The sequence below is a fragment of the Pelophylax lessonae genome (genome assembly GCF_965119305.1).
Source record: "Pelophylax lessonae genome assembly, chromosome: 8".
NCBI classification, from domain to species: domain Eukaryota; kingdom Metazoa; phylum Chordata; class Amphibia; order Anura; family Ranidae; genus Pelophylax; species Pelophylax lessonae.
Window position 1 is genome coordinate 264,890,513 of NC_138775.1, and position 27,702 is coordinate 264,918,214.

Below are 27,702 nucleotides of genomic sequence, written 5' to 3' on the forward strand. Positions count from 1 at the left end.
GACACCATTCACTGCACTGGATTGATGGCATGATTTTGCACTTTTCTCTTGGCACTCAAGCACTTTTTGGGACTTACTTGGACTTTTTTGATGTTATTAGTTATTTATGTGAGAAATATTACTGTATTCATTTCTGATTTGCACTATTTATATTTACAGTAGTTTCACATATTGTATTAAACCCCCAAGTGGGGGCACCATACGGTTTTTGCACATAAGTAATTTGCACGTTGCACTTTATTAGTTACTTATTTATAGTAATTTCTTATTGATATATTTATTCATTCACTAATCAATACCCATTTGCGCTGTGATTGGACATTGCATTTTGAGAAAATTTGGTTACTACCATAATTATTTTGAACAGCTGCATTTAGGTTTAGCACATATCCATATATCCATAGCGCGGTACACTTTCACTTTCAATAAAACCCTTCTAAAGCAGAATAGTCCAACAGCTGGGTAGAATTCTTCCAAACTGGTCCTCCAAGGCTACCATCACTTCAATTCCTCCAAACAAGAATAGGCAACACTGAAAAAATACAAGGAACTGGAATGCCTCCATGAGTACCGGTAGTACAACAGTGGGGTGCCATTCTTCCAACTTGGTCCTCCAAGGCTGCCACCATGTTGACCCCTCCAAACTGGAACAAGCAACACTGAAATAATACAAGGAATAGAAATGCCTCTACAAGTACCAGTAGACTTTTTTTTTTAAGTAGAGTAGGGAACGGCTAAAACCCTTGTCAGCTTTTTTTTTTTTCAAAACAATAATATCCCTGTAAAGCAGGGGAAGCAGAATAGTCCTGAAGTGGTGTTGTATTCTTCCAACTTGGTCCTCTAAGGCTGCCACCATGTTGATCCCTCCAAACAGGAGCAAAATTGATGGTGTGTGCTATCAGACGCACTGAAGGTGGTGGATTTTCCCTTATATCAAGTGCCGCTTATGAACTTTTATACTTAATTTATGCTCTTGTCTATGCATTTAGCTGGCTGCTTGAACCTCCTTTTTACTGTGAACATTTATGGTTCTTAAAAGGGTTTTTTTTCAATTGTGTAGTGCAGATATTTTTATATTTTTTACTAAAAAATGCAAGGTACAGGAATGCCTCCACAAGTGCCGGTATATTTTTTTTATTTTACAGTAGAGTAGAGGATGGCTAGAACCCCTGTCAGCTTTTTATTTCTCAACAATAAAACCCCTGTAAAGCAGGAGGAGCAGAATAGTCCAATAGTTGGGTAGTATTGTTCTAAACTGGTCTTCCAAGGCTACCATCACATCAATCCTTCCAAACAAGAACAAGCAGCACTGAAAAAATATAAGGAACAGAAATGCCTCTAAAAGTACCAGTAGGACAACAGTGGGGTTGTATTCTTCCAACTTGGTCCTCCAAGGCTGCCACCATGTTGATCACTCCAAACAGGAGCAAGCAATACTGAAAAAATACAAGGAATGGGAATGCCTCTATGAGTGCCGGTAGATTTCTTTTTTAAGTACAGTAGGGGGTGGCTAAAACCCTCTCTCAGCTTTTTATTTCTCAACAATAAAACCCTTGTAAAGCAGGAGGAGCAAAATAGTCCAACAATTGGGTAGTATTCTTCCAACCTGGTCTTCCGAGGCTACTATCACATCAATTCCTCCAAACAAAAATAAGCAACGCTGAAAAAATACAAGGAACGGGAATGACTTTGAGTACCGATAGTACAGTTGTGGGGTGACATTCTTCCAACTTGGTCCTCCAGGGCTGCCACCATGTTGATGCTTCCAAACTGGAGCCAGCAATGCTGAAAAAATACAAGGAATGGGAATGACTCTGAGTACCAATAGTACAGTTGTGGGGTGACATTCTTCCAACTTGGTCCTCCAGGGCTGCCACCATGTTGATGCTTCCAAACTGGAGCCAGCAATGCTGAAAAAATACAAGGAATGGGAATGACTTTGAGTACCGATAGTACAGTTGTGGGGTGACATTCTTCCAATTTGGTCCTCCAAGGCTGCCACCATGTTGATGCTTCCAAGCTGGAGCCAGCAACACTGAAAAAATATAAGGAATAGAAATGCCTCTACTAGTACAGGTAGATTATTTTTTCTTTTTAAAGTAGAGTAGGGAATGGCTAAAACTCTTGTCAGCTTTTTTTTTTTTTCTGAACCATAAAAATCTCTGTAAAGCAGTAGGAGAAGAATAGTCCAGCAGTGGTTTAGTATTCTTCCAGCTAGGTCCTCCCAAGTCTACCATCACATTGATCCCTCCAAAAACAAACAAGCAACAATGAAAAAATACAAGGAAGGGGAATTCCTCTTCGAGTACCAGTAGATTTTTTTTCTTTTTTTAGTAGAGTAGGGGAAGTCCAGATCCCTTGCCAGCTTTTTATTTCTCAGCAGTAAAAACCCCTGTAAAGCAGAGCAGAATAGTCCAACAGTTGGGTTGTATTTTTCCAACTTGATCCTCCAAGGATGCCACCATGTTGATCCCTCCAAACAGGAGCAAGCAATGCTGAAAAAACACAAGGAGAAGGAATGCCTCTACGAGTATCGGTAATTTCTTTTATTTTAAAGTAGAGTAGAGGAAGGCTAGAACCCATGTTAGCTTTTTATTTCTCAAAAAAAAAAAAAAACTCATGTAGAGCATGAGGAGCAAAATAGTCCAACAGTGGGGCAGTATTCTTCCTACTTGGTCCTCCAAGGCTACCATTACATCGATTCCTCCAAACGAGAACAAGCAATGCTGAAAAAAACACAAGGATCAGGGGTACCTCTATGAGTACCGGATGTATTAAATCAAACGTATACTGCTCACGTTGGTGTGTGGCCGGGATCAAACACAACTGGGTACTGTCACAACTAGGCTGTATGAACAACACCTCCAGTTAGAAAGGGATAAGTAGTGAACCAATCTGCAGGTTATTCTTCAACACAGATTGACTATAAAATATTCTTTCTAAGCATATTGATTATAGTGTAGATTAAATGCCAACAATCTAAATTAGCTGCCAGGTTGACAATCCATTGCAATAGTGCTCTGCCTTTTTGGTTTCCACAGGGCTAAAAGAATCATGAAATGCAATCCCATAAGTGTACTATAATAGAAAACCTCCAAATAGGATATAAAATCTTTCATAAAACTCAACGCGTTTTAGAGCACACATCGCTCCCTTTTCAGGAGCAATACAACAGCAATCAATTTTTATTTCTGTGTCCCTGATGCAGAAAAGTAATTGAGGAGAAATCTCTCAAATAGATAGCTGTAAAAACAAGTTTAACCCTTTTTACCCTTCCCCACTCTATCCAAAACTCTTCTTACAGTTTCTTACTGTGTTTTTCTGCGTCCTTGTAATGTCCTCTGTGAGCTCCTGAACCTCCTTTTTCCCCCACACTACGGTTTGTTTGGAATATGAATGTTGGTTCTGGTCATGTGCACTACTTAACCACTTTACCACCGGAGGATTTTGCTGTCTTACGTCTGGGCCACTTTTTGCGATTCGGCACTGTGCGACTTTAACTGACAATTGCGCGGTCATGCAACGCCATACCCAAGCGAAATTTACGTCCTTTTTTTCCCATAAACAAAGATTTCTTTTGGTGGTATTTGATCACCTGTGCGATTTTTACTTTTTGCGCTATAAACAAAAAAAGAGCGACAATTTTGCAAAAATAACAATATTTTTCACATTTTTTTATATGAAATTCCCCTCAAAAAAATGTAAAAATCTAAATTTTTTATCATTTTAGGCCAATTTGTTTTCTGCTACATATTTTTGGTAAAAAAATCGCAATAAGCGTATTTTAATTGGTTTGTGCAAAAGTTATTGCGTTTACTAACTAAGGGAAAGATTTCTGTCATTTTTGGTGTTTTTTTTTTTAACAAGTAATGGTGGCCATCTGCGATTTTTTTTTTTTTTGCGGGACTGCGACATTGCGGCGGACAGATCGGACCCTTGACTGACATTTTTGACACTTTTGGGGGTACCAGTGACATTACTACAGTAATCAGTGCTATAAATATGCACTGTTATTGTAAAAAGGACACTGGCAGGGAAGGGGTTAATTTTTATTGGAGAGGGAGGGGTTAATGTATGCCTGGTGCTTACTAACGTGTGTGGGGGGAGGTGACTGAGTGACACAGGGACAGATCGCAGGTTCAGCTATGCTGAACCCTGCAATCTGACCCTGCCTGTCACTTAGGAGATCCGCCCGCTTTGTTTACACAAGCGGGCGGATCTCCACACTCGATTCCCTGACGATCGGGGAAGAGCGGCGATGATCACCGCCGCTCCTCCCCTGGCCCGACTCCCGCTGTGACTGAATACAGCGGGAGCGAGCCTCCGAGAGAGGGGAATGTCTGGCAACGTAGGTCTACGTCGTCAGACGTTATCGAGCCACTTTGCCGCAGTAGCAGCTCAGTGAGCAGCGGTAAAGTGGTTAAAGGACACTAAAAATCCCATAGTATATCTTGGGAGCGAGCAATAGAGGGTGGCTACATTCCTACATACAGTGGGATCATGGAGATCGAACATGGTCACCTTGTAACAGGAAGTCAGATTACAGCAACAAACAAAAGGGATTAGGAGATTTGGAGAAGGCTGAGAGCAATAGAAGATGCTTTTCTAAATTTGGAATGCAATACATACCAAGTGTTTAGTGTTTAGTGTCATTTATTTCCCAATACTTTAGAAATAAGTAACTCAGCAGAGTTTTAGCCCCCGTTCACACTAAGGCGACCTGGGAGGCGACCTGGTCGCCTCCCAGGTCGCCGTAGGTCGCCTTCCATAGGGAAGCTGCTTTGGGGCGACCCGGAGGCGACCGCCATAGACTTCAATGTTATGAAGTCCGTGGCGGCCGCTCCGAGGTCGCGGCGCGCTGCTCGCACCGCGACCTCCGAGGTCGCGGTGCGAAGTAGCGTCGTGTGTATGTGAATGGGGGCTCATAGGAAAGACATTAAAAAATATTTATACTGAAGAATTAAAATGTTATTTACTCACCAGACACTTTATTAGGTACACCTGTTCAATTGCTTGGTAACACAAATCAGCCAATCACATGGCTAATCAGCCAACCACATGGCTAATCAGCCAATCACATGGCTAATCAGCCAATCACATGGCAGCAAGTCAATGCATTTAGGCATATAGACGTGGTGAAGATGACTTCCTTAGGTTCAAACCAAGCATCAGAATGGGAAAGAAAGGGGATTTAAGTGACTTTGAACGTGGTATGGTTGGTGCCAGATGGGCTGGTCTGAGTATTTCAAAAACTGCTGATCTACTGGGATTTTCACACACAACCATCTCTCGGGTTTACAGAGAATGGTCAGAAAAAGAGAAAATATCCAGTGAGCTGCAGAAGTGTGGACTAAAATGCCTTGTTGATGTCGGAGGAGAATGAGCAGACTGGTTTGAGATACATAGAAAAGCAACAGTGACTTAAATAACCACTCGCTACAACCAAGGTATGCAGAATGCCATCTCTGAAGACATAACACATCACACCATAATGCAGATGGGCTGCAGCAGCAGAAGACCACACCGGGTGCCACTCCTGTCAGCTAAGAACAGGAAACTGAGGCTACAATTCACACAGGCTCACCAAAATTGGACAATAGAAGATTGGAAAAACGTTGCCTGGTCTGTTGAATCTCGATTGCAACAATCAGATGGTAGGGTCAGAATTTGGCATAAATATGAAAGCATGGGTCCATCCGGCCTTGTATCATCGGTTCAGGCTGGTGGTGGGGGTGTAATGGTGTGGGGGATATTTTCTTGGCACAGTTTGACCCCTTAGTACCAATTGAGCATCGTTTAAATGCACGGCCTACCTGAGTATTGTTGCTGACCATGTTAATCCCTTTATGACTACAGTGTACCCATCTTCTGATGGCTCCTTCCAGCAGGTCACCATGTCACAAAGCTCAAATCATCTCACCACTGGTTTCTTCACCATGACAATGAGGTCACTGTACTCCAATGGCCTCCACACTCACCAGATCTCATCCAATAGAGCACCTTTGGGATGTGGTGGAACGGGAAATTCCCATCATGGATGTGCAGCCAACAAATCTGCAGCAACTGTGTGATGCTATCCTGTCACTATGGACCAAAATCTCTGAGGAATGTTTCCAACACCTTGTTGAATCTATGCCATTAAGAATTAAAGAGGTTGCAAAACATTAAAAAAAGAAAAACCTAAAAGACAAAGGCATAATGAGCTAGAAATACTTACCTTAGAACAAAGCCCCCCGCAGTGCCGCCCGCTTACCTGTAACACCGCAGACTTTTTCGGCCGTCCTACTTCCTGGTTCGCGTAATCGGGCCATCTGATTAGCTGGAGGAGCTTGCATGCGCGCGGGAGCCGCCGTTCATGTTACAGGGCTCTGAAGGAACGGCACGGATGGCCGTCCCTTCACAGAGCATGCGCCGATGATGTCATTGGCTGCATGCAATGTAAATCTCTCCTAAACGGTGCAAGTTTAGGAGATATTTACAGTACCTATAGGTAAGCCTTATCATAGGCCTACCTATAGATACAAGTTATTAAGGGGGGTTTACAACCTCTTTAAGGCAGTTCTGAAGGCAAAAGGGGGTCCAATCCGGTACTAGCAAGGTCTACCTAATAAAGTGGCCAGTGAGTGTATATTGCAGTTTAGCAATTCTTAACCTCCCTGGCGGTAATCCCAAGCGTGACTCGGGGTGGATTTTTTAGTCCAGGATCGGTATCCCCGAGTCACGCTCAGGGTGAATGTGCAGAGAGCGCAGCGGTGTCTCTTACCTTCTCCTGGCGATCCAGCGATGATCTCTCATTGCTGTGACCGCCAGCCGAGATCCCCGCCGCTCGTCCGTCGGTGTGATGACTTCCTAGTTCCGTTCCCTGCAGCAGCAATGCTGCATGGGAGCGAAACTAGGGAGGGAAATTCAAAACGTTGCACCAAACACAAACACATAACACATTTTATATTATTCATATATATATATATATATATATATATATACATAATGTATATATGTGTATATATGTATATATATATATATATATATATATATATATGCACACACACACACACATATATATATGCACACACACACATATATATATATATATATACCAATATACACACGTGTATATATATATATATAAAATTATATTATTGATTCGATTATAATTCATGCGTTCTATATTATATATATATATATATATATATATATATATATATATATATATATATAATATATAACGCATGAATTATAATCCAATCAATAATATAATTTTATTATATATATATAAAATTATATTATTGATTTGATTATAATTCATGCGTTATATATATATATATATATATATATATATACATACACACACACACACACACACACATATATATATAATATATAACGCATGAATTATAATCTAATCAATAATATAATTTTATTATATATATTATATATTATATAATAAAATTATATTATTGATTCGATTATAATTCATGCGTTTGTGTTTCAAATTTATCTCATCTGGGATGTCTACTAGAGTCTTGTTTTGGTCAGGTTTAAGTCAGTAATTACTAAGAATTGTAGGCCTATAATACATAACGCCAAATTTCCATGAAATGAAAAAAATGAAATGAAAAAATTGTACCACTTTTGGTACATAATTTCTGACATAATCATACCGCCAGGGAGGTTAAGGCTAAGTGCGGAAAAACTTCTGTTAATTACGAAAGTACTGAGAACTAAAATCGCTTATAATGTTATCAGCTATCTTCTGTGAACTACAAAACCTCCTCCCCTTTATGGAATGTATATCAGGAGGTGGGGGGAGGGGGTTGTAGTCCAAATCAGGAGAGCAACCTATGGTTACAATTCTGCTCCTGCACCCAAAGACAGGAACTGTGTTATTCACAGGAACACCGAGTGAAAATGATGGACAAGCCCTAAAATAGGAAACTAATGCAGCCACCACATCAAAGGACTGTTAAGAAGCAATATTTTAAAAGCATGGTATTGGGTTTATATACAATTTTTAATAGTGATGAAAAACAGAACAGTCAAGCACCCCAAAAGTTTGCCACGCTATGTCCTAGCGAGAGGTCAGGCCTGATGGCGTTTGTCCTATAGATTTTTAGTATTCGGATGACTTCGGTGATGGTTAGATCCTCTCTCTATCTTACAGATTGCTATCTATGGAAAAAACTTCTGTACGTCAGCGAGAGATGCATTTTTCTTATTGATGAGGAATGTTGTGCGGTAAGTTGCGCATTGTATTCATAACAAAAACATTTGATTACATTAGAAAACGAAATATCTGTTAAGCCTAGGATCACATTTGTGTGGGTTGTTAATGGGTGCATAATCGCGCACCTTTACAGCACACAGGCAAAGCTCGCTGCTTTTTAGCATATGCAAATTAATTCTTATTGGCACCCCCGTGCATCAGCAAACCTGGCGTGTTTTCTCATGCCCAAAACCGCACGGCTGCGCTTTTAAAAAAATATCTTGGTGTACTTTTTTACCTGCTTTTCCTGCAAGTACAGCAACCCATTCTAATGAACGGGCAGCTGTGTCTGCACAAAACACGCATGACCGGCATGGATGTGAACCTACCCCTAATCTGAATTGAACATTCCCATACATCCAGTAGTTTAGAATCTACATGTCCTAGACCAGCCTTTTTTAACCAGGGTGTCCAGGCACACTGGGGTGCCTTGGGGTTTCTTCAGGGGTGCCTTGGCAAAATGCCTAAAAATTTATCAGAAATTGTATACAAGCCAGCAGGTGGATAAGTCCCATTCACACTAGCGCGACTTGGTCGCCTGACAAGTCGCGGTGGGTCGCCTGCCATAGATTAGCACAGGACCCGTTCTAATAGGAGCGACACAAGTCGCTCCGACTTAGAAAAAGGGTCCTGTACTACTTTGGGGCGACCTGGAGGCGACTTGCATTGACTTCAATTATATGCTGTGCACCGCGACTTCACAGGTCGCCCACCAAGTCGGGTCGCCCCTGTGTGAACGGGGTCTAAAGCCTGCCTTTTTTATTTTTTATTTTTTTAACAGAAACATTTTTATTTATCTCAAGAAAAATGCACATACATAGTCCAAAAACAGGGAGTCGAGAAAAGGCAATATTGCATATCACTGGTATCACAACAGCTAAGCAGTATCAAATGTAAGGCACGAGAGGCAAAAACTATTCATTGACATAAAAAAAACAGAGAAAGATCCAAGAGGAGAGAGAGAGGGAAGAGAAGGAGGGTGACCGGAGCGAGAGGGATCAGAGGGGGGGGGGGTGCCTTTTAGTTACACAAAGCCACGGGTTTCCATTATGCACCATTATGACTTTCTAGACACTTACATCTTAACAACCAATGACGTCATCAACTAATAAGAAAGATGTTGGTTGCCTCCACAGCATCCTTGTTCTACCCTCCTGTGCCCCTCTCCCTCAGCACTGGGGTGACATTAGCTGATTGATGGAGAAAAATTGAGGGATAAGAGAAACATTGGTATACTAGTCAGTACCAGTGTGCAAAGTATATTTGCTTTGGAAGAATAAATAACCTCTAACGTTGGGTGTCCTATGTGTGGATGTTGCTGCATTATGTAAATATATTAGAATATTTATTTCATTTTAGAATGGGGTGCCTCCAGACTGTCCATAATTTTAAAGGGTGCCTTGATTTAAAAAAGGTTGAGAAACACTGTCCTAGACAACATCAGGCAGCACATGTTGGGACTTGAAGTTCCACAATCGCTGAAGTGCTGCAGATTTTGGAAGCCTATAAAAGCAGTTAGATATTTCCAGCTTGGTAACTATTATTATTAAAATGAATATTAATAATAATATTATTATTATAATATTTTATTATTAATAATGAATATTAATAGTATTATTATTATTATTAATAATAATAATAATAATAATAATAATAATAATAATAGTATTATAATATTTTATTATTAATAATAATATTATTATTATTATTATTATAACGGTTTATCTGTTAATATTAAATTAAAGCTGATCTCTTTTGGAGATCTAAATGGCACACATAAATGCAGTTCTGTAATCATGAATAAATCATACATTTTTTAAATTTTCTTTTAAATACAAGCAGTGTAAGTAACCAAATGTGATCTGGTATCAGTCTCTTGGGGTCCCTGTACTGCAGGGTGGGTTTGCAAGAGATAGAAGCTTCACAAGGAGCTTATCTGTTCATGCTAATGCTAATAGGAGGTAAAGGCAGAGTGACAGAGCAAGAAGCTCATCACTGTGCTGCTTCTCCTTGCATTGTCCAGTCACAGGCAGGGGCAGGTTCAGGACGACCTGGTCTCAGAGGAAGAGGGTTAAATTAAGCTGGCCATCCACCTGGGGACATCTAGTGGCAGTCCCAGTACTATGGGGGAGATGTCTGGAATGCATTTTTTTCTTTTAATTGGCTATTCATTTGATCTTGCTTTTTGGTTTCTGCTTTAAGTGGAAAAGCAATGGATGCCTCCAGCTGAAGTACCTATGACCTCTAGCATGGTGCCAGTTATAAATGTCTTGCATATGCCTCCAAGCATTGCAGTGTCATTTTGGATTCACTTGTATCACCTTTATTTCTGCAGAGTTGCTGTTTTGGATAAAGTCACAGATTTTTTGCTTTTCCTTGGCAAAGTTCTTGTTGCAGGGTCAGTCGGTAAGTGCCTGGTTTATATTTTAGTAACCATCAGACCTGTCTATTCAGATTGGAAAAATTTGTTCTTCACTGCATTTTTCTCTGTTGTACCAATCTTTGTTTTCCCAAAAGCTTACAATCTAATATTCCCACCCAGGGCTGGATCCACCTTTGGGCACATATGGACCAGTGTCTGACAGCGGGGTTAGAGGGCATTGCAACAAGCCTCAAAATGTACAAATCGGGAAACCATTTCCTCATTTTGGTTTCCTCATTTACCCACCTCCGGACATCTGTGGTTACAATGACTACATTTATTATAGAAGGAATAGGTTCTGAGGATGTTGAGGGGAGTCAAAAGACTCTTATAATTTTAGACACATAAAATAATCTTTCTTTTCTCTTGTTTTATTGCCTGTACAATTGTAAAGTAGTAAAATTAATTGTAAAGAACTGACAGTCCAAAATCTTTTAATAATGATTCTCAATGACGACAAGAAACATCCAAGACGTTTCAGCAGAGCAAAAGATCTCCCCCCTTCTTCAGGGCTTAAAGTGGTTGTAAAAGCTCTAGGTTTTCTTTTACCTTCATGCATGAAGGTAAAAAACTTCTGTATGCAGCCCCCCTAAAACTTACCAGAGCCTCGGCTCTCCCAGATATTTCCCACCTTATTGGCTGAGGCAGCAGCGGTAGCCATTGGCTCCCACTACTGTCATTGGCAGCTAATGAGCCAATGAGGAGAGAAATTGGGTGGAGCCAAGCCATGCTCTGTGTGCAAATGGACACACAGAGCAGCGTCTCGGGAACAAGCCTTTTCAGGTGCCCCCATAACAAGCTGCTTGCTAGGGGGGCACAAGGCAGGAGGGAGGGGCCTCGTGCGCCAGCGGGGGACCTGAGAAGAGGAGGATCAGGTCAGTATAACATGTTTATTATTTAAGCAAAAAATTAAAAAAACTAACCTTTAATGTCACTTTAAAAGAGAAGTGTGGGATATTAAAAATTACAAAAAAATTTTTTTCAGGGCTAGGGCTGATACCGATATTTTGGTCACAACGTATCGGTATCGGCCGATATGGGCCAATATTTTGTACATTTAAAGCTTTGAAAAATAAAGACAATTTTTGACACAAATCTGGTACTGAACATGGTAATTTGTGTTTAATGCTTAATGGCTGGTTTGCTGGCACCATGTGGTGGGTGGCTGGCTGGCACCCTGTGTTGGGTGGCTGGCTGGCACCCTGTGGATGGTGGCTGGCTGGCACCCTGTGGTGGATGGCTGGCTGGCACCCTGTGGTGGCTTGCTGGCTGGCACCCTGTGGTGGGTGGCTGGCTGGCTGGCACCCTGTGGTAGGTGGGTGGCTGGCTCAGGGGCTGTGGGTGGCTGGTACAGGGCGTGTGAGCGGCTGGCTGGTACAGTGCCTGTGGCTGGCTGGTACAGGGCCTGTGGGGGTCTGGCTTTCTGGCACCCTGTGGTGGGTGGCTGGCTGTCTGTCACCCTGTGGTGGGTGGCTGGCTGGCTGGCACCCTGTGGGGTGGGTGGCTGGCACAGGGGCTGTGGGTGGCTGGCTGGTACAGGGCCTAGGGGTGGCTGGCTGGCTGGCTGGTACAGTGCCTGTGGCTGCCAGGTACAGGGCCTGTGGGTGCCTGGCTGGTACAGGGCCTGTGGGTGGCTGGCTGGTACAGTGCCTGTGGCTGCCAGGTACAGGGCCTGTGGGTGCCTGGCTGGTACAGGGCCTGTGGGTGGCTGGCTGGTACAGGGCCTGTGGGTGGCTGGCTGGCTGTTACAGTGCCTGTGGCTGGCTGGCTAGTACAGGGCCTGTGGATGTGGGTGGGTGGCTAGGACCGGGCTGCTGTGGCTGTGATACACTCCCGCGAGTGTAGTCCCGACTCCAGATGAGGCTGTTCAAGCAGCGAAGCCACTATCCTGCTCTACTGCAATTCTAATAGAAACAATCTTTTTTCTATGGCAGTTACCCTGACATGGAAGGGTTTGGTCACCCTGCCATAGCAGTCAGAATCAGTTAACCCTACACTACACTACGGTCACCCTGACACTTAACACTTTCCCTACAGAAACTAGATTATTAAATCTAACTATAGTGGAAAATAGGACCCTAACTACACTAGATATCCCTTTCCTCACACTAATAATTGCTAAATGACACTTTGAAGCAGGAGTAACAGAACTGCTTCCACTCTCTTCCACGTCCCTGTATTACAATGCTAGAGATTTGGCGGGGCTATGTTATATACTGGGGGGCGTATTCACTACTGATTGGCCTCTGGACCCCCTAGTCACTCCAATCACATTCCTAGCATTCTCCTGCCCCCTCAATTGGCTTTTACTGATGGTTCTGGTCCAATCACGGGCTTTTAAAGCCCAGTTCCTGTCCCATTGCATTTTGGTCGGTTCTGGTTGCAGAATTCCGAACTTTTTCTGCAAAAAGTTTGAAATTCGGCCGAATTTCGAACAGTCAATTTTTCGGGTCAAACCGATGGTCGACGCGAACCGTTCGATCATCCCTATTCTTACACATGAATATGCTTTGATCTTAACCACTCCGTTGTAGCTTTGGCTGTATGTTTAGGGTCATTGTCCTGCTGATAGTTGAACCTCCGCCCTAGTCTCAAGTCTTTTGCAGACTCTAACAGGTTTTCTTCTAAGGTGCCCTGTATTTGGCTCCATCCATCTTCCCATCAACTCTGACCAGCTTCCCTGTCGAAGAAAAGCATCCCTACAACATGATGCTGCCACCACCATGTTTCACAGTGGAGATGGTGTGCTCGGGGTGATGTGCAGTGTTAGCTTTCCACCACACATAGTGTTTTACTTTTAGGCCAAAAAGTTAAATTTTGGTCATACCTAACCAGAGCACCTTCTTCCACATGTTTGTTGTGTCCCCCACATGGCTTCTCGCAAACTGCAAAGGGTACTTCTTTCGGCTTTCTTTCATCAATGGATTTCTTCTTGCCACTCTTCCATAAAGGCCAGATGTGTGGAGTGGAATACTAATAGTTGTCCTGTTGACAGATTCTCCCACCTGAGCTGTGGATCTCTGCAGCTCCTCCAGAGTTAACATGGGCCTCTTGGCTACTTCTCTGATTAATGCTCTCCTTGCCCAGCCTGTCAGTTTAGGTGGACGGCCATGTCTTGGTAGGTCTGCAGTTGTGCCATACTCGTTCCATTTTCGGATGATGGATTGAACAGTCTCCATGAGATGTTTAAAGCTTGGGATATTTTTTATAACCTAACCCTGCTTTAAATGTCTCCACAACTTTATCCCTGACCTGTCTGGTGTGTTCCTTGGCCTTCATGATGCTGTTTGTTCACTGAGGTTCTCTACCAAACCTCTGAGGGCTTCACAGAACAGCTGTATTTATACTGAAATTAAATTACACACAGCTGGACTCTTTTCACTAACTAGGTGACTTCTGAAGGCAATTGGTTCCACTAGATTTTAGTTAGGGGTATCAGAGTAAAGGGGGCTGAATACAAAGGCACGCCATACCTTTCAAATATTTATTTGTAAAAAATCTTGAAAACCATTTATCATTTTCCTTCACAGAACAGCTGTATTAATACTGAAATTAAATTACACGGAGGTGGACTCTTTTCACTAATTAGGTGACTTCTGAAGGCCGTTGGTTCCACTAGATTTTAGTTAGAAGTATCAGAGTAAAGGGGCCTGAATACAAATGCATGTCACACTTTTCAGATATTTATTTGTAAAAAAATATTTTCAAACCATTTATTATTTTCCCTTCCACTTCACAATTATGTGCCACTTTGTGTTGGTCTATCACATAAAATCCCAATAAAATACATTTATGTTTTTGGTTGTAACATGACAAAATGTTGAAAATTTCAAGGGGTATGAATACTTTTTCAAGGCACTGTATACATGATCCTGCGAAGAGCTGCCACTCTTTAGCAGTAAAACTATTTCTTTTTTTCCATTAATTTCAGTTAATTTTGATTGTGCCATTTTGAGCCCCCCCCCGTGTATAAACAACATTTGTGTCCTGAAGAAAGGGAAGAACTTTTGCACCCCTGAAATGCGTTGATTGTTTCATGTTGTCTTATTGTAATTGAGAATCATTGCTAAAAGATCTCAGAGTCTCAGTTCTTGAGCTTGGCACTTTTTGTATCTAAATTTTAAACCTTTGGCCCCTTCATTTCAGGGTTACCCTGTTTGTGCCGAGAGCAACCTTAATGGCATTAATGTGCTCTATCCGAATTGCATTGACCTAATTCCACCTCTATCCATTGGTTTGTTGAATCCAGCACATTTGTTTGTGTATACAGTATATAGCAGGCAGAAAGTGACTGCTAATAGGACATTTTAGTTTTAATTTGACAATATAAGTCCGCCTGGTAAGAATTGCTTATAGCCAAGTACCAATGCAGACTGGCAGTGGAATGTGGAGGGGGGACATTCGAACTTGGGCATGGTTCAGTTCAACTGTGCCCACTTTGAGTGCACCCTAAGTTATAACCATAGGCCCTACAAGGCCATCCACAACACCGCCTCCAGCTACATCATCAATCTCATCTGCAGATATTGTCCAAATCATCCTCTCCGCTCCTCCCAGGACCTCCTAGTCGCTAGTTCCCTTGTCACCTCCTCCCATGCCCACCTACAGGTCTTCTCCAGTGCCTCTCCCATCCCCTGGAACTTCCTGCCCCAGTATGTCCGGTCAGCCCCTACCCTGTCCGCCCTTAGGCGGTCCTTGAAAACTCTCTTATTCAGGGAAGCCTACCTCACCTAAGAAATGTACCCGAGTCACCTCCATCAGATCATCTACGCAGCTATTACCTTTTGTACCGCCTCCCCCTCCCTTTAAATTGTGAGGTCCTATTCCTTCTGTATTGAAATGTATTGTAATTGTACTGTCTCCCCAATACATTGTAATAATAACCCCCTCTTGTGGTCCCATGCCACAAGGGTTTCGATCATCAGTATTGTGGCTTGGTTGGGGAAGGATGTGAAAACTATGCTCTAGTTAGGACAAAGAGCAATTAGGCACCCACTTGTAGGTTCATATTTCTTAATATAGGGGATACAATAAAATCCTGAGAATTCCTGTAAAGGAGGCATTGGAATGATTCAAATTTCTTCTACCTGAAGTTCTGATGTATCAAAAGTTGTGTCTTGTCCTTTGCTTTGCATTTATTAACCTCCTAGGCGGTAATCCCGAGCGTGACTCGGGTTGATTTTTCATTGCAGGATCGGTAACCCCGAGTCACGCTCGGGGTGGATTGCAGAGAGCGCAGCGGTGTTCTCTTACCTTATCCTGGCGATCCAGCGATGATCTCTCATTGCTGAGATCGCCAGCCGAGAGTCCCGCCGCTCCTCCGTCCACCGTCGGTCTGATCACTTCCTAGTTCCGTTCCCTGCAGCAGCAATGCTGCATGGGAGCGGAACTAGGGAGGGAAATTAAAAAAAAAAAACGTTGCACAAAACACAAAACACATTTTATATTATATATATATATATATATATATATATATATATATATATATATATATATATATATATATATATATATATATGCATATATATATATATATATATATATATATATATATATGCGCATATATATATATACCATATATATATATATATATATATATACCGGTGTGTATATATATATATATATATATATATATATGCATATATATATATATATATATATATATATATGTATATATATATATAAAATTATATTATTGATTCAATTATAATTAATGCGTTATATATTATATATATTATATATATATATATATATATACACACATATATCTATATATAATGCATGAATTATAATCTAATCAATAATATAATTTTATTATATATATTATATATTAAATAATAAAATAATATTATTGATTCGATTATAATTCATGCGTTTGTGTTTCAAATTTATCACATCTGGGATGTCTACTAGAGTCTTGTTTTGGTCAGGTTTAAGTCAGTAATTACTAAGAATTGTAGGCCTATAATACATAACGCCAAATTTCCATGAAAACAATTGTACCGCTTTTGGTATGTAATTCCTGACATAATCCTACCGCCAGGGAGGTTAACCAGATGATTCATTTTTTGTCTAAGCTTTATCTCTATTTTTATGTACCTATAGGAGTCCTGGCTTTCTTCTTTTTCACAAGAAGAATACCTTACATTTCTGATGAAGTTCCTTCTTTGAATTATTACTGGGTGCCACTCTTGGTAAGTCACTTTAATAATAAATAGATATGCACTCTGCAGATTCTGCTCTTCTCTACAACCACTGGAGATAGAATCACATACTGGATAATCCGAGGTTCTAATGTCATTTCCTGTCCTTCCCAGGGATGACTCCATAATCCTTTCCTCCAGCACTCCTGATCTGTGGAATTCATACTCTAAGTTGCCATAGAGAACAATGACTGTGCCTGGTACATGTGGTGAATTAGAGACAGAGGCTCCCTTTATTCTCTATGTCAGGGAACCTCAAACTACAGTCCTCCCGCTGTTGCAGAACTACACATCCCATGAGACATTGTAAAACTCTGACACGCCCAGACATGACTAGGCATGATGAGAATTGTAGTTCCTGAACAACTGGAGGGCCATAGTTTGAAGACCCCTGCTCTATGTCTTCTGATACATAGATTTTAGGGAAAACTGGTAGCTCCTGAGAAATCATTTTAAGTAGACACAACCAGAAAGGGCATTACTTTTCAAGTGGTCCATCGAGTCCAGCCTTTTTTTATATGTTTTGTTTTTGTAATTTTTTTTATGGTAACTTTTTTGTATAGCTTATGTTTTGTCCCAAGCATGTTTTAAACCTCTTACTGTAGACTGACTCACTGCCTCTGCTGGAAGTCTATTCCAAGCATCAACTACCCTTTCAGTAACATATGAAAAATGCCTTGATGGTTAAATATCAACTTGGAGGAGTGGGTGTTCCTAGGAAGACGCTATTTGCTTGCACGCTACCCTAGGTAATACCTATATGTGATGCTGAGCATCCATCACTGAGACAATATAGTCTTCATAATAAACAGTAGAGCAAGTAAATGAACATGTTCTCCACAGCAACCAATCAGATTCCAGCTCTCTTTTTAATGTTAGCAAAAGACCTGCTGTAATGGGTTATTAACACATACACCTTTTTATCCTTTAGATTTTAAAATATATTCCTAATGCACAAACACACACAGGATTTTATCATACAGGTCTGAGCAGTATTTACACTTCAATATCGTAATTACATTGCTATAAAGTGGTGGAAATTGTTCTGTTATAGTGAAATGTCATTGTAAAATCATTTGTTTCTCTTCCCTGCAGACAGTGATAATTGGATCTTACCTTGTAGCACATGGATTTTTCAGCGTCTATGCCATGTGTGTCGACACGCTTTTCCTGTGTTTTTGTAAGTATTATATTTTATAGAGAAACCCCTACCCTACCCTAAACAACAAAGTTTTGTCAGCCAATTATTATTATTCCTGACTTTCTGATAAAAGACAATTTAGTAGGCCTGGATCACACTTGCCCTGACTCCTCCAAAAGTAACTGGAATGATCCTAAGTCAAAGTTGGGAGGAAATGGGGGGGGGGGGATGAGGGAAGCTGAGCTGATAAGTCACTGCTGGGAGGGTAACAGGGTGAGCTTAGCTGCTGAACCACTGCTGGGAAGGGGGGGGGGCAGGGTGAGCTGAGCTGCTGAACCACTGCTGGGGAGGGGGGATAAGGGTGAGCTGAGTTGCTGAATTACTGCTGGGAAGGGAGAAGCAAGGTGAGCTGAACCACTGCTGGGGAGGGGAGACTGGACTGGGCTGAGCTGAGCTGCTGAATCACTGCTGGGAAGGGAGGAGCAGAGTGAGCTGAGCTGCTGAACCACTGCTGGGGGAGGGGGTATAAGGATGAGCTGGGTTGCTGAATCACTGTTTTGGAGGGGAGACTGGGGTGAGCTGAGCTGCTGAACCACTGCTGGGGAGGGGGGAACCAGGGTGAGTTGAGCTGCTGAATTACTGCTGGGATGGGAGAAGCTAGGTGAGCTGAACCACTGCTGGGGAGAGAGGAGCAGGGTGAGCTGAGTTGCTGAATCACTGCTGGGGGAGGAGCAGGGTAAGCTAAGATGCTGGGTTAATGGTGAGAGGAGAGCAGGATGAACTGAGCTGCTGAGTAAGAGTTTGGAGGGAAACTGGGTGAGCTGAGCTGCGGGCCCTGCTGGGAGGGGAGCTGGGTGAGCTGAGCTGCTGAGTAAGCGCTTGGAGGGAAGTGGGTTGAGCTGAGCTGTTGATTCACCAATGAGATTAGAGAGCAGGACGCAACAGGGGGAGCTGAGCTGATGGGGTAAAGACCTTGGACCCCTTAAGTGCTTTTGATGTGAACTGTTCCATAGTGCTTGCAGCTACAGAGGCCAGTGAGGGCTTGTTTTAAAGCTCGCTTTCTGCTAGAAGTTTTGATGTGACTTTTAGGTTATCAGAATATAAAAGAACAGTAATGGACTTGGCCATTAGTACTTCACCTGGGCTTCCCTGTGATGTAGTTTGTGTTAAATTACATTAGAGTCTGCATGATAAGTCCATATATTTCCTTTTCTCATAAAACATAGTATTTCTCTTCCTTATACTCCAGCAAGGATAGAACAATTAGAAACTCTTATTTTCATTACATGTAAAGTACAATAATTCTTTAGACATTTGGGGATTCACGAATTGTGATCACATAGGTGTTTCAGTAAAACCTCATGGAGGGAACATAGCGTGGAGTCAGCCCACCAGTTCTCACTAGCTTATTTGCGCTGTCTGTTTCTGTTCTCTTTTCCATATTTGTATTTTCTTTGTTGTTCTTTCTTGCTGTTTCTTCATATGCAACAAATTAATCTCCAGCCAGTGGTGCTTATTCTATAAAATGGCTTAAACCAAAATGTAATAGCTGTATCCTCTAATGCAAGTATCATTTAAAATTTAGAGTCAATTTGTCTCCACTGTATCAACAACTAAAAATTCTGCCTAGAGTAAGGCACCACAGTGTGTCTTCTCAGAGGTTACTTTCAATTCATATTGGAGGCTTCAACTTCTTGACTTGAGACTTAAGCCTAGCCAAGTGATAAGCCCCAACCAGCTGTCAGCCCCCTGGCCATTTAGAATGTTTTATTAGTCAGTAAGGCAATTTCATTGGATAGGGGACTGCTGGATGCGCAGGGCTTAGCACCATGTTTTGGCAGGGCTTAGGTCAAATATTTGAGGCTACAAGAGTAATGTGAAAGTCATCCCTGGTGGGACAACAATAGGGCTCTTCTGGAGTGATAGACACCTTGTAATGTCAGCTTAAAGTATATTTAAAAGAGACATACAGCCAAAGCTCATTTGGCTGTACTTCTCCTATGGATCACAGGAGTGCAGCTCGTTCTTCACTCCTTTGACCCATTTTCAGCAGACAGCTGGCTGAAGTCCGCTGTCTGCTAACGTCACAAAGCCAGTCCAAGCTTGTGCAAAATTTCGACAATGGAGTCAGGATCTGCCCACATACCTGGCCTGGCACCTGGCTCAGCCTCTCAGGGAGCTTCTGAGAGCCTGAGCCAGCCATTCCCACCCCCTCCACAGCCCAGCAATCCAGTGAGCGTGGATTGAGAAGATCAGAGAGCAGTGACTAACTCATGAAGCCCTGAGAACCGAGCGATCAGTGGTGTTTGATCGCTTGGTTCTCAGTGTTAGAGCCGGCGGAGGACAGATGCAGCATCGGACCAATGCTAAAAAAAAAAAAATCCCATACATCTCTTTTAAAGCCTAACAATTAACTTCTCTTCTTTTGGTCCATTTTAAATATACATTGCCTTGCGAAAGTATTCGGCCCCCTTGAACTTTGCGACCTTTTGCCACATTTCAGGCTTCAAACATAAAGATATAAAACTGTAATTTTTTGTGAAGAATCAACAACAAGTGGAACACAATCATGAAGTGGAACAAAATTTATTGGATATTTCAAACTTTTTTAACAAATAAAAAACTGAAAAATTGGGCGTGCAAAATTATTATTAAAATAATACTTTGTAGCGCCACCTTTTGCTGCGATTACAGCTGTAAGTCGCTTGGGGTATGTCTCTATAGGTTTTGCACATCGAGAGACTGAAATTTTTGCCCATTTTTCCTTGCAAAACAGCTCAAGCTCAGTAAGGTTGGATGGAGAGCGTTTTTAAACAGCAGTTTTCAGTTCTTTCCACAAGTTCCCGATTGGATTCAGGTCTGGACTTTGACTTGGCCATTCTAACACCTGGATATGTTTATTTGTGAACCATTCCATTGTAGATTTTGCTTTATGTTTTGGATCATTGTCTTGTTGGAAGACAAATCTCTGTCCCAGTCTCAGGTCTTTTGCAGACTCCATCAGGTTTTCTTCCAGAATGGTCCTGTGTTTGGCTCCATCCATCTTCCCATCAATTTTAACCATCTTCCCTGTCCCTGCTGAAGAAAAGCAGGCCCAAACCATGATGCTGCCACCACCATGTTTGACAGTGGGGATGGTGTGTTCAGGGTGATGAGCTGTGTTGCTTTTACGCCAAACATAACGTTTTGCATTGTTGCCAAAAAGTTTGATTTTGGTTTCATCTGACCAGAGCACCTTCTTCCACATGTTTGGTGTGTCTCCCAGGTGGCTTGTGGCAAACTTTAAATGACACTTTTTATGGATATCTTTAAGAAATGGCTTTCTTCTTGCCACTCTTCCATAAAGGCCAGATTTGTGCAGTATACGACTGATTGCTGTCCTATGGACAGAGTCTCCCACCTCCACAACTTCTCCACAACAGTATCTCGGACCTGCCTGGTGTGTTCTTTGTTCTTCATGATGCTCTCTGCACTTTAAACGGACCTCGGAGACTATCACAGTGCAGGTGCATTTATACGGAGACTTGATTACACACAGGTGGATTCTATTATAAGATATTATCTATTATATTATATGGATTCTATTATATTATCATCATTGGTCATTTAGGTCAACATTGGATCATTCAGAGATCCTCACTGAACTTCTGGAGAGAGTTTGCTGCACTGAAAGTAAAGGGGCTGAATAATTTTGCACGCCCAATTTTTCAGTTTTTTATTTGTTAACAAAGTTTGAAATATCCAATAAATTTCGTTCCACTTCATGATTGTGTCCCACTTGTTGTCGATTCTTCACAAAAATTACAGTTTTATATCTTTATGTTTGAAGCCTGAAATGTGGCAAAAGGTCGCAAAGTTCAAGGGGGCCGAATACTTTCGCAAGGCACTGTACGTACCAATAAAAGTCCTATATCTGCTTGATAAGTTCAAAAACAAAACTGTTCATCCTGCCAGAAACCTTGTGTACTTAAAGCTTCTTGCACTCACTGTCTGTGTTGACTTTATCAGTTATATTGTTCATAGTTAGGATGTAAGGATTACAGAACCTCACCTCTCATCTATTTTATGTAGAATAGAAAATAAGTGGGGTACTTTGGTCCTTATTTATTTCTGATATCCGGATACAGAAGGTTCAGTGAGCATTGTCAGTCACCCTAGGACAGAAGTATTTTGCTGGCAGATATACCAGGTAAAAAAAAAAAGCCTGAAAAAAAAAAATATACCGTATTTGCTTTTAGGTTTAAGGCAGCTTGTTTAGTTTTAAAGTGAATGACATGTCCATTTTAAGCTAATTATTAAAATGTTCATAAATTTAAATTAACTTTAAAAACAAAAAAATTGCTGTAACATTAAAAAAGATCATGTAAGACACAACCCATATTCCCATTAGGGGATAACATTTATATTAGAAATGTCACCCTAAAGCTATTTTTGTATAGTGCTTGTACCATAGTTTGGTTGTTTGAACGTAAAATAAAATAAAAACATGGTTGATCCAGAAGAAGGAGAAAAAAGGAATAACATTCCTTCTTGAGTCCTAATGGCAGTTAGATACATTTGTAAGTCTGTTAACAGGTATTTCATAAAACCCCCATTATTAATACATTGTATACTGTATATAGCCCACTTCTTCTTCATAGGTTTGGATAGTGTACAGGGGGAATAAACCCCTGTCAGTTTGTTTTGTGTAGACACAACAGAAACTCAGATAAATTTGTCCCCACGGCAAGATTTTTAACCAAGTCTTGTTCTGAATAGAACAAATCAAATATTTGATTTGCCATCACTAGTGGTCACCACTCACCAGGACAAATAGAGTGGGTGACTCCCCCAATGGGAACACCAACATGGTCTCTAATACTTCACCTCTCTATTAAAGACTAAAAAAAGAAAGTATTTGCCATACATAGACTTTAAGACCCCTTTCACACATGGGAGTCCGTCGGCGGACTCCGTTTTTCTCAGCGGGGTGATCGATCCGCCGATCCCCCGCTGAGCAGGCGGATGGCAACTCTGTCTCCGTGCTGTGTGCGGAGACAGAGCTGTCAGGTCCCCGCTGTTCTCTATGGGGGATTTGGATGAGAACGGACCGCCTGTCCGCTGGACGGATGGAAAATAGGGTTTCCATCCATCCAGATTTGACGGACCGGATCGGATGTCAGCGGACATGTCTCCTCTGACATCCGATGCCCTATAGAGATGCATGGGGCATCCGTTCAGATCTGCTGGAAAAACTGTAGAAAGGGGGTTTTTTGATCTCAGTGGAGCCCTTCAGTTGGTTTTTGCCACCGTCCCGTAGACTCTAATGTTTCGTGGTTGTGGGTGCCTCAAACCCAGTGTGTGGGGACTTTATGGGCAAGAGTGAATCAAGCAGTAGGTAAAATCAAACAATTTATTTATAACCGTAACAAAATACAGTTCATAATGGGATAACCCATAAACATAGATTATTCGTGTATGGGTAAAGGCCCATAGTGTGAAATAAGAGAAAGTATGGAGTTTATAGTGACTCGTGAATAACAGAGTGCGGTGACTTGGGTCGACTCTTTCGCTCTTGGGGAGAGGAAGGATCTTGGAAAGACACGCTGCCGCATCTGTCATCAGAAAGAATTGGAGTTCTTTTTGAACAGCAATTATACCTTGAACAAACCGTGATGTAATCCACTAGGATCCCACCGTTCAAACCAGAAGAGGTTTAACACCACCTGTGGAGCAGCATATTGTTCCTGTTGCAGTCTAAATCCTTGAGAACAGTGCATACACATGCATCAATTGGGCTAGAAAACATAATTGGTAACCTATCCTTGAGAAAGGCCTTTTTTTGGGCCGAAACGTGTAGGACAAACTGTGACCACATCTAAGACCTTTGTGCTCTGGACCCTGTTTCCACATTTTGAGAAACAAACAAGAGCAAAAGAGTCGACCCAAGTCACCACACTCTGTTATTCACGAGTCACTATAAACTCCATAGTTTCTCTTACTTCACACTATGGGCCTTTACCCATACACGAATAATCTATGTTTATGGGTTATCCCATGAACTGTATTTTGTTACGATTATAAATAAATTGTTTGATTTTTACCTACTACTTGATTCACTCTTGCCCATAAAGTCCCCACACACTGGGTTTGAGGCACCCACAACCACGAAACACTGCTGGAAAAACTGACAGGTGGATCTGAACAGTCCGCTAGTGTAAAATGGGCCTAATTGTTAGCTACAAAAAATTTACACACGTATTATGTAAAACTAAGTGATTCAATAGGCTTTATAGAATGATCTCCACTGGCTTGGCTAAGAGTTACAACAGTTGGGTTTTTTTTTGTTGAGATTTAGCCATCTGTATCTGAAATCTAGTAAGTTTTTAAAGTCAACTCCAGGTTATTGTTTTAAATTGATTCCCCTCCCTGCACCTACTTTTAAGAGAATACATACCTAATTTCAAGTGTCTTTTGGTTGGTCATGTAACGAGTGTGGTCCTTCCTCTTCTCTCTTGGCATTGATGGTCATAAGTCATGTGTGTGTCCCATTCTCTGCACTGTACATTCCCTTGTGTGCCCAGGTTGTCTAATGACTCACTCCCAGGAGGTGTGTCCACACTCCCAGGAGGTGTGTCCATGACCGCCTGGACTCACAGGAAGTGATTTGAATGATGTTGAGTGTCTTTCAAGCTGGAGAGGCTTGCTGAGGACAATTGTGAAGTGCTTTCAAAAAAATAACTAAAAAAATTATGAAAAAATACGAAAGTATTATTTAAAAATATATACAGTATATTGAAACCTGGAGTTGCCTTTAAATAACTGTCAAGTGTCACATGACACACAAATCTTCTGTCTAGATCTACAAAACTGCCACTCATTTTCCTACTTCTTTTCTCTTTCTTTCCTGCCACTCGCTACTGCCCTTTCACTTTCAGGCGAAGACCTGGAGAGGAATAACGGATCTGCGTCTAAACCGTACTACATGTCGCCAGAGTTGCATAGGATTCTGGGAAAAAAGGAACTTAGCTCAAAGAAGGCAAAGCGCTAATTTATTGCACTGGCTTTCTCTAACAGAACGCACCTTTAACCCAATAACTGAGCTTTGAAGAGGCACACGAAGGTTCGAGAAGATATTGTTGACCATGTGGCTTTAGTGGTCCAAAAGGTTGTGGTGGTGGTGAGGATGTGTTTACATAGGAGGGTGAGGCTTTACTAGTGAGGGAACCGAGAAATAAACTGGTGGTCGAGCTGTTGAGCTTGTAACCACCAGTAAGGTAGAATCACGAAGTGAGGATCGTCTTTTGAGGCAGCTTATGTGGGATCAAATGAGAAGGACCTTTTAGTGAGGAAGATGTTAGGTGAGATATTTTAATTGAGAAATCATTTGGCAAGGAAGTTTTTATTACTAAGGACCTTTAAGGAATGTTGAGTGACTTGGGACCACGTATGAAAATTTTTTTTAGCAAGGGCTTTCCGATGAAGCAGGTCACCAAGCTCTAATACCGAAGAGGTCCTCAAGATATAACAAGGAGATCCTCAGACTTGGATATGTAAATCTAATGACAAAAAAAAAAAAAATGTTACATTTTAGTGCCTATGAACAGGAGAAATGTTAATATTATATATAGCTTTTCCTAAAATTGCTTTTAGGATTTTAATATTTTTATAAAGCAGATTTCTGTATAAAAGGAATTGAACTTTTTTATATCTAACCTTTCACTTTTCATAGAGAAAAAAAAAAAATACTTGACATAAATGGTACATTGATAAAAGTAGCCATATCCTGATTTGGTTTCTGTTTTCCTTTTTTTTTTTTTCTTCTTCTTCTTTTTTGTGTTTTGCTCTGCGTGAGAGATTTGGCTAGCAATCTTTACTATCTCTGAACATTTGGTGCTAGGAAACATTTGCACTTCACAGCTCTACCATATAAACTGTGATTTAATATTCTCAAGTAGAATGCAAAGAAAAAAGTCGCCTCTGGATAAGTGCATGGTTGTCGTGGAAACATTTTACTGCATTATTTGCAGATTGTTGCTTGAAGGTTCACTTTATGGCAATTCTGTAGTCTACATACGGGGCCCACAGCCATTTTATATGGCATACTAGTGTACAATCTGTCCCTTGTATGGCAAAAGTATTGATGGGTCCATTGTATCAAAAATATCTAAAAATTTCTGTTTTTTTACAGTAGCCATTCAGATTATTCAGTGCATTTTTTAACTTACAATAAACAAAAGACAGCTTAGTTATCATTGGCTGCTCTGGGCAAACTCTGTCATTGCAGTAATTTTTCTTTGTACATTGAAGATTCACTATATTGTCAAAAGTATTGGGACGCCTGCCTTTACACACACATGAACTTTAATGGCATCCCAGTCTTAGTCTGTAGGGTTCAATATTGAGTTAGCTCACTCTTTGCAGCAATAACAGCTTCAACTCTGGGAAGGCTGTCCACAAGGTTTAAGAGTGTCTATGGGAATGTTTGACTATTTTTCCAGAAGCACATTTGCAAGGTCAGGCACTGATGTGGACGAGAAGCAAGGGAATGTTCAAACATTCCCATAGCAAGGTCCATAAAAACATGGATGAGCGGGTTTGGAGTGAAGGAACTTGATTGGCCTGCACAGAGTCCTGATCGCAACCCAATAGAACATCTTTGGGATGAATTAAAGTGGAAACTGCGAGCCAGGCCTTTTTATCCAACATTAGTGCCTGACCTCACTTCTGGAAGAATGGTCAAACATTCCCATAGACACATTCCTAAACCTTGTGGACAGCCTTCCCAGAAGAAGTGAAGCTGTTATAGCTGCAATGGGTGGGCCAACTCAATATTGCACCCTACAGTCTAAGACTGGGATAGTGTATGTTGAAAGGAACCTTAGGCTTCATGGCAGTCAGTAGAGCTTATGGTCCAGTGATGTCATAATTTCCTAGTGAATTGATTGACTGAATTCCACATAGTGGTAATTTGACCTCGAATGTGGCTGGCTATGTTGCCTGTGTGTAATTGCTGGTAGTTTTATTGTACAACAGAGAATACATTAATACAAATGAGTTTAAGCCTGAAACAACCCTTGGTGCCCTCGTAACACAACACGTTGGCAAAAAGGGAGTTCTTTAAGGCCCACACACCGCACATAAATGTCCATGGACTGCCAAGGTTTCTGTGCTGAGAGTGTGGTCACTGCACTCTCAGCACAGTGACCGAGCTGTCATAGACAGCTGCCAGTCTCTGGTAATGATTGGGCAGAACCAGCTTCTGATTATGCGAGCACTGTGTCAGCCAATCACATGACTGGGCAGTCTTTTCCGAACTGCAGACCTAGTTAAAGGGTCCCTGGGGCTGGGCTGGAAGTGTTTAAATCAGCTAAATACATGTCAGATGCAAATGTCTTTAGAGGAATATAAAAGCCTTTCCCCTGCCTGTGTGCTACAGAGAAGGACTACAAGCAAAATATACAAAAAAGGGGACTTTCATTGTAACCTTCAGGGGACCAAACTACACATATATTCCTACAAGTACAATTGTTTTTGTTGTTCAGTATTAAAAGTTCCAAATCAATCAAAATTATATAAATATATATATATATATATATATATATATATATATATATATATATATATATATACATACACAGTGCTTTGCGAAAGTATTCGGCCCCCTTGAACTTTGCGACCTTTTGCCACATTT

At 41.3% G+C, this 27,702-nt stretch overlaps 1 protein-coding gene across 3 annotated transcripts in view; it reads left to right on the top strand.

The window, feature by feature from the left end:
- Positions 1 to 27,702, top strand: part of SLC44A5 (solute carrier family 44 member 5) — a 282,899-nt gene that overhangs the window by 230,412 nt on the left and 24,785 nt on the right. For 2 of the 3 annotated variants that reach the window (XM_082266222.1, XM_082266221.1), the window contains exons 18-22: positions 8,162 to 8,235; positions 10,599 to 10,669; positions 16,791 to 16,879; positions 17,984 to 18,068; positions 24,947 to 25,798. In XM_082266222.1, coding sequence (XP_082122348.1) covers positions 8,162 to 8,235; positions 10,599 to 10,669; positions 16,791 to 16,879; positions 17,984 to 18,068; positions 24,947 to 25,059 — 432 coding nt within the window. In that variant the 3' untranslated portion in view covers positions 25,060 to 25,798. Of the gene's footprint in view, positions 1 to 8,161; positions 8,236 to 10,598; positions 10,670 to 16,790; positions 16,880 to 17,983; positions 18,069 to 24,946; positions 25,799 to 27,702 lie in introns of those variants that run through there. The other variant, XM_082266223.1, reaches the window with a different exon arrangement.